This window comes from Cheilinus undulatus, linkage group 7, assembly GCF_018320785.1.
Source record: "Cheilinus undulatus linkage group 7, ASM1832078v1, whole genome shotgun sequence".
NCBI lineage: Eukaryota > Metazoa > Chordata > Actinopteri > Labriformes > Labridae > Cheilinus > Cheilinus undulatus.
This window is the reverse complement of record NC_054871.1, coordinates 11,362,502-11,370,377: the sequence shown is the minus strand read 5'-3', so window position 1 is coordinate 11,370,377 and position 7,876 is coordinate 11,362,502. Positions and strand designations below refer to the sequence as shown.

Below are 7,876 nucleotides of genomic sequence, written 5' to 3'. Positions count from 1 at the left end.
AACAAGTGACTTTCATGATAACTGGCTCAAGTACACCATTAGCATGCAGCACAAGAGCACATGCTAGCTCTAACTGCAGGACCTCCACACACGACTGCTACGTGACTGTAATGGGTGAATACAAACTGTCTTTACCTGAAATTAAAGGGAATGATAGTGATTTGAATCATCCTGCTTGCTGCAGCTACAGTGACAATATTTCAACTCTCACTGTTCATATTTAGAAATTTTGGGACTAATGAATGTTAGAAACCGCAAATTGTCACCAAAAAACATCAGAATGTGCAAAAAGTATAATTCAGAAAATATTAAGTCAGCTGTTTAACAACTGTTTTAGAGAAGACAAATAAATTCCAGCATAAAAACACAGCAGTGTGAGATTTCATGTTCTACACTACCCTATTAACCTGTTTAGCCAGTTGTCATCCCCAGGATTATTGAGAAAAGAATAATATAACTTGACGAAGGGGACGGGCATTCTTCACATATAGAGGCAGTAAATCTCTGATTACCGTATCTGCTATCAAATGATCTAAGGCTAATGAAAAAAAGGTTATCATGCTGAATGGCACGTAATCTGCCTCCCTTTTTTGGATCTCTTCCAGGGGCCAAATCCACAGTGACACTGGGCTGAGGCTGCAGACATTTCTCTCAATCCATGCTGTGTCAAAGTGACAGAAATCGACTCAGGTAGAGAGCTTTGGACAGAGGGAAGTCGATAGTTTCATTCTTGATGAGGTGGCAAGTGAAACTCACAAGGCTTATTTCACACAGAGACTCACACGGATAAAAAGTACACTTCACTGGCTCTAATCTGCTTAGTCCTCACTGCATATTCGACATGATTTGAACTGAGTTTATTGTATTTAAAATGAGAACTGCAGTTTGATAGAATTTTAACACAGAGCATGAATTTGATGTGCTGCACAGAGAGTGTAACTCCGATCTAGCTGGACCTCTAACCCTTAAAGGAGCAAGAACCATATATGGTCACTTTATCTGACTTTCTTCATGGCCTCCCCCAACTCTCAGTGATACAGTAGAACCAGAATTATTTTTCTCAGCCAATCAGGAGATCAGTCAACATCAGAACGTGACATTACACCATCTGACCAGTCAGCATTGGCCCAGCGCATTCAAAACTTCCTGTCTCTTTTGGTCCCAAAAATTAGAACTAACCATGATAAGGAGAGGAAACACTCACATTTTAATGTCATGTTTAATGTCATGATAGGTTTTGTTTGTGATGAATTTCTAGCAATTGTTGAAATTTTACCATGAAAAATAGTGCAGTTTGATTTTGCCACTGCTTTGTAAAAAATTAAAAAGTGATCCTGTGTTAAATTTGACTAATTGATATACATTTTCAAGGTATAGAATAGGTGTTATTTTTGCTCATTTTTGTACATTTTTATGATACTTATGTGGTTTATATCAGTTTCATTTTTACTGTGAGCCATTTTCTGCTTTTCAGACATTTCATAAGTGTGATTTTTTTTTTACATTTTCTGGTGGAAATATAAAGAAAATTAACCGGCATAAATACTTAAATATATGTGATTTAAGTTAGTTTCACAACAGTGTAACCGTTTCATTATACAAAAATGACATTAATCAGTTTTGTTTTTATTAAGAGTCATATCACTGCTTAAATTCAGTTATGTATTCAATATTTGTGATTATTATAGGTTTCCTTTGGAATTACAAGATAAAACTAGTGGTACCATTACTTACACAGTTTTGTAAAGCCAGACATGTCTTTCCTTTATAAGAAGTCAGAATCTAAAGGCAACATCATTGAGTCTTGTAAAATGAATATTTTGTGTTTAAATAACTTTTTAATGTGCAATTAAATACTCATTAGACTCTATATGTGTTTATTTTCAATTACTATTGTGAATATTATTCTTTTCCCATAAATGAGCAATGAACTATATAAGGAAAACCTGTTGACCTTGATTTTCATCATTAAAATGGAACAAATATGTGACAAAAAAGTACTGGGATGTCCGCCAATAAGGCTCTTGGGCTTTGATTTTGAATTTTACCAGTAGTTCATTGAGTGCCCTATAAAGGATTAAGTACAGTGTATGATCTAGGCAACATTCAGTCACATAACCTCATAACAACACAATGAAATATATTTATCGCAGTATAGTAATGCATAAAGTGTACAAACCAAGACAAATGAGAAATGTAAAATAAAAAAATCTTAAAATTTAATTTTGAATGTATTTAAAATGAAGTATCTATCTATCTATCTATCTATCTATCTATCTATCTATCTATCTATCTATCTATCTATCTATCTATCTATGAGTGCGACAGCACCTCCATGAGGAGTTCACGGGTATTACAGGTATTACATTGTATGGCTATTTTCCACTTGTTAGTTTTTTACAGGTTTAAGGAACCTTTCAGTCTACTTAAATGTTAAAAATGTCGACTTTCTTGTATTTCTGCATCAACGCCATTATTTTCGATCTCACAAGAATGGAGGGCAGACTTATTTAATAAGACGACACCTCGGTAAAGGTTAAGGAAATTTAACTTAAGATATTTCATCTAACCGTTATGGCATTTGAGTGTAATTATTTATCCATTACCATCTCCATATTTCCATGTAATAAATCTGTTCTACACATAGGAACCCTTTATTGAACACTTTCTACTCACCGGCGGTTTTTTTTGGTAGAACGTCAAACGATGTCAAGCGACGTCACTTCCTCCCCACGTGAAACTCCTCGTACATGTGAGCAGCACCTATCTGCTGCGGGTTTCTTTGTTTGCAAGTCATTATATCAAATATTCTCGGCTTATGATTATCGATAGCAGGAGCATGGAGTCGGCAGAGGAGGATGCGCAGCTCGGACAGGAGTCAGAGGAGGAATACAGCGATTTATCTGACAATGAGGTGAGTGAGATGCTGTTATGCTAACGTTGGCTAACGGCAGCTAGCCAAAGCTAAAACTCAAACTGTACAGAGCCCCAAGACGATTATGTTGGTGAGATCAAATTAAAGAGATGATAAGACATCCTTGATGAAATAATTGTGGAATTTCGTTGCTATTTAAAATGATTGGTGTAAGATATTAATTCCTCACATGCTATCATGTTGTCTGTTTGCTCAAGAACAAACACGATATAATCGACTTAAACTCTTCTTAATTTGTTTCCTTTTTTAGTTGCAGGAAGCTTTTGCCCAGGGGCTGTTGAAACCAGGGATGAACGTTCTGGTGGATGAATCCAAAAAGTTCGTCAATAATGTGGTGAGTGAATAATGACAACTGGAGATGTTATGGAGGAATTCCACTCGTGTTTTGATATCAGAGCAATGTTTTAGTCACTTTTTCATTTTAAACAGTGTTCTAAATTTGAAATCAATATGAGACTGAATATAATTTATGAACAAATTCAAATGTTTGTGCAATATAGCCAAACATTCAAATTTTCTCTGTTTCCTCTATAGACATAAACAACGGTTTTCATTTTGAGGTTTGCTGTTTAAGATAAGAACACTGCACCAAATGTTTCTGTCTGATCGATTTTAACTGTCCATTATGTACCAATCTGTAATTGTTTGGATGCATCATTACACCCCTTGTAAGAACACTTTCTAAATGTGACATTGCTATACGAATTCTGTTTATTTGACCAGTAGTTAGGTTCAGATGATTGGGGATATCCTTATATTTCTGAAGTCATTTTAGTCTTTACTGATACTGATATACATCACTCCTTTCTACTGTAAAGAACACCCACATGTCTCCTGTTCAAAGCGAGGTTTTGTCCAGTGGCACTGAGAAAGGAGTGAAGAAGTAGACATTTGAGGCTTCTTCAGACTGTTCAGGGCTCACAGTGGGCCTCCTCAAGTATCTATATTTTACTGGTATTTTAGGTAGATACGTGTTATTTTTGTGGAAATTTACAGCTTAAGAATTTTTAAAATATCCCCTAAAATATAAATCTGCAAATACTGATATTCAACTTTTTTAACTTCTATCTTCGATACAGTTATCCTTCCACTAAGATCACTGAATTTCCCTTGCGATTGATAATCTATCTATACATTCCTACAGATAATGTTTACTTAGATCCACGCAAAATTTTGCCACAAACTTTTTCAATTAATATGAAACACATTTGGACACTTTAATGATATGTAATCTTGTATATTTGCTGTGATACAGGAGGGATTAAAGAGTTGTCTTGCTGATTTCCGTAAAGACCTTCCCTGGGTGGAGAGGTTGGATCTGACCAACCTTCCTGTTGAAGATGTTCTGACCAAAGTTGAAGGAAAACTCCCTAATTCTGCGAATGGAGATGTTAACGCGGACGATGATTTCCAAAGGGAGATGTTCTTGTGAGTGACTACAAGTCGATTTTCAGAGCCAAGTAAAAAACATTCTTATTAAGCGTTGAACTGAGTTGCTGTTGAGATGTTTGATCGCATCATTTAGTTTCTCTCTGCATTTAAACTTATCATGGAAATACAGCCACTCAAACTGACCTCTTTTCAAATTATTTAAAGACTCATGACCCTTGCTGGCAAACAACTTTGATTTGATTTTTATTGTTGTAAGTTACTCCCAGTTTCATGTGGTTCGTGTTTGTTCCAGCAAGCCCACAAGCGTTAATGTCTCTTTTCATTATATTTGATAAGTAGCAGACTATAAACTGATTTTGGTTGAAAATTTTGACAAACTTGACATCTGCTGTGTAGGATCATGTTGCTTTTTCTGGTCATGGTTCAGTGGAAATCCCTCTCTTCACTAAGCCCTCTCATTTTTGTGTTTAGCTATCGTCAGGCTCAGGCTACAGTCTTGGAGGCTCTGCCCCTCTTGAACAAGCACAGCATACCCACCAAGAGGCCTGATGATTACTTTGCAGAGATGGCCAAGTCAGACCAGCACATGCAGAAGGTGAGCTGTTCCTTTATGACAATGGGCTTGAGTTTTAGAGGATAAGACAGCCTTATCAATTTTAAAAGAATCATTTCCTACATACGCACTGCAGAGTTGTCAGCCTCTTTCAATCATGGCAACAATTAGCTTATTTTTTTCTTTTTCTTATCAGTGTGGTGAATAAAGCAAAAGTCTAACATATATTTTAAAATGCCCAGATATTTTGTTTAGCTTGCTATGGTACTGAAAGCTCTTGTGTCCTTCCTGAATTGATATTTTAATGTGGTTGGCAGTTATTAATCCATTTTATACTTTGATACAGTTTCTCAGCATGGTTTTTTATTCCTTTTTATCAGACTTGGATCAAAATCTTGCGTTCTTTTCCTCTGTACAGATCAGGAAAAAGCTGATCTCCAAGCAGATGATTCTGGAGAAGTCGGAGAAGGCCAAGAAACTGAGAGAGCAAAGGAAGTTTGGCAAAAAGGCAAGTGTCTGTGTTTTCTCTCCTTTTCCCTGCACTTTGTTCATTGTGTCAGAGGTTCACCCATCATCTCACTGGATTCCAGTCTAATATTTGAGCCTTTTCTTCAGGAGTTAATGGATCATAAATTCCTCATTTTGGTGCACTTAATGAACATGAAATGTTATGATTCAGGTCCAAATAGAAGTGATCCAGAAGAGGCAGAAAGAGAAGAAAGCTATGATGTCAGCTGTAAAGAAATACCAGAAAGGTGGGTTTTTAAAAGCGTGTTTTAATTCTCTTATATTTTGCTTCAAGCCCTAAAGTGATAAACATGTTTCTGTGGTACTGACAGAGCACTAATTGATAAGAGATTGATACACAATGTTGCTTTGCAATCCCCAAAATCTTAATGTATTAGATTAATTTCAAGGTGAGATTTAAGGTTTATGTTCCCCCTCCTTCCTAGGCATGACAGACAAACTGGATTTCTTGGAAGGAGACCAGAAGTCTGGCAAAGACTCTTCACAGGGATCCAAGAAAGCAGCCAACAAGAAAGGGTAAGATGTTACAATTCAGCTGTGCACACTGCAGCCATAAATACAGACAGCTAAAACACCTTCTGTTTCTCTGACAGCCCCAACGCTAAGAGAAAATACAAGGACCAGAAGTTCGGCTTTGGAGGCAAGAAGAGTGGGAAGAAGTGGAACACCAAGGAGAGCTACAATGACGTGTCCAGTTTCCGTGCCAAAGTGGCTCATGCAAAGGGCAACAAGGGGGGGAAGAAAGGCAAAGGAGGAAAACAAAATGTGAGTCACTCACATGCAGTATAAAACACTGAATTAATAAATGAACAGTAACTGTTATTGCAAAATACTTAAAAACCATTTTCTTTCTCTGTGAAGAAGCTCAATGTCTTTTCACTTTGTTTTTCAGAAACGTCCAGGCAAATCAGTACGCAGGAAAATGAAGGGCCGCTCTTAAAAAGTGGACTGAGGCTGGTCCATATGCTGGACTGGACCTTTTGCTTTTATGCAGGATTACATCAAGACACATTTGGGAGAAGGCAGAGCTTTCCTTGTACATTTTTTGTACAATTTGCCTTTCATGAAATATGTCTTGATTTCTCGGAGGACTCTGGAAGCTGCAGAGAAAGAGACTTTTTGCCATATTGCTAGGAAAGCCATTTGAAGGCCAGGACTGAAGAGACAGTGTCCTTGCAGAAATGGTCAAACGAGAGAATCTGAATGTTATGCCATAAATGAAAACATAATTTTCTCTTCCTACTTTATTTGGTAAGCCTTTTTCTGATCCCACCTCAGTATCCTCATCTGCATCCCTGTTGTCTTGTCCGAGCTGTGAGCCCCTTTATAGTTTGTTGTTTTCAGTTTTATATTTTCTAACTCAGCTCCTTGACTCATCACTTCTCCCCCATGTGACCTGACATTTTATAATATTGAGCAGCTGCCTCTTTTGCCCTTTCCCCTGTTCATTAATATGATTACAGTGTGAGAGGCAAGTCTGCTTTGTGTAGACCTGTGCGAGTGTTTGCCCTGCATGTGTTTTTCTCTTTGCTAAGATGGAAATACTATCGGGCAACTTCTGCTGATGATGTCTGTATGTTTGATAAATAAAAATATAAACAGATTGATGCTTTTAGGAGGCTTTTTTTTCTTTGTCAGCCTTTTTAGTAAAAAGTAAGGCAGATTCATGGTGTTTGGTGACGTCCGTACGGATTCGATGAAAATGTAATCTCCTGTCGTCCCATTTTGGTGGGATCTAAGAAATAAAAGAAACGAAATGCAACAGTTGGTATTGAATCAAAAATTTAAAATTTGATATTAGAAATTTAAATAATGAAAATTAGCCATTTTTAAATTCCTGATGTGTGATTTTTAAATAGAGTAGCTCACAAGAGTTTTCCTCACCAGAGGAGTAGACCACCATCCTATCTCCTGACTCTCAGTCTGTGGCATCGAGTACTTCTTGGTGGGTTCCTGGCGGGCTCTGTGGATGCTGTCAATGTATTCTAGTGGAAAAGTGAAATTCAAACATAATTCCTGCAATCCTATTATTTGCCTACAATTAAAATGTTGTAGATCTTTGGGTCCAATTTTTACTTATCTGCATTGTAAGAGCACAGCAATTTTTCTATGTATTTTCAACAAAAAATGCAAACTTACGGGTGTCTGTGATGATGACCTCTGGGGGTTTTCTGGACATGGGCTTTTCTGGCAGCACATGAACTACAAGGCAGTAGAAAGACACAAACATTGAGCCAAAAAATGAACAGATACACTGCATCTACACAGTTTAATGAAACCATAGATACATCAGATGGCCATGACACTTTCCTATACCAACTATTAATTATTTATATTTGACAAAGTAAATTTATCTGAATTCATCTATGAAATACAGACTGTAGCATGTGCATCACAGAAGAGTAATGTACTGAATTACAGCTGGGATTTGGCCTCATGCATTTAATCCAGTCTCTGCAGTGCTGATA

General features: G+C 36.9%; 1 protein-coding gene across 1 annotated transcript; it reads left to right on the top strand.

The window, feature by feature from the left end:
* Positions 1 to 2,710: 2,710 nt before the first annotated feature.
* On the top strand, positions 2,711 to 7,012 carry ebna1bp2 (EBNA1 binding protein 2). Its single transcript, XM_041791500.1, has 9 exons — positions 2,711 to 2,914; positions 3,186 to 3,269; positions 4,191 to 4,363; positions 4,799 to 4,922; positions 5,299 to 5,388; positions 5,560 to 5,635; positions 5,834 to 5,924; positions 6,002 to 6,173; positions 6,301 to 7,012. Exons 1-9 carry the CDS (start codon positions 2,819 to 2,821, stop codon positions 6,346 to 6,348), a joined length of 954 nt encoding a protein of 317 aa, XP_041647434.1. The 5' UTR covers positions 2,711 to 2,818; the 3' UTR covers positions 6,349 to 7,012.
* The last annotated feature ends 864 nt before the right edge of the window (positions 7,013 to 7,876 follow it).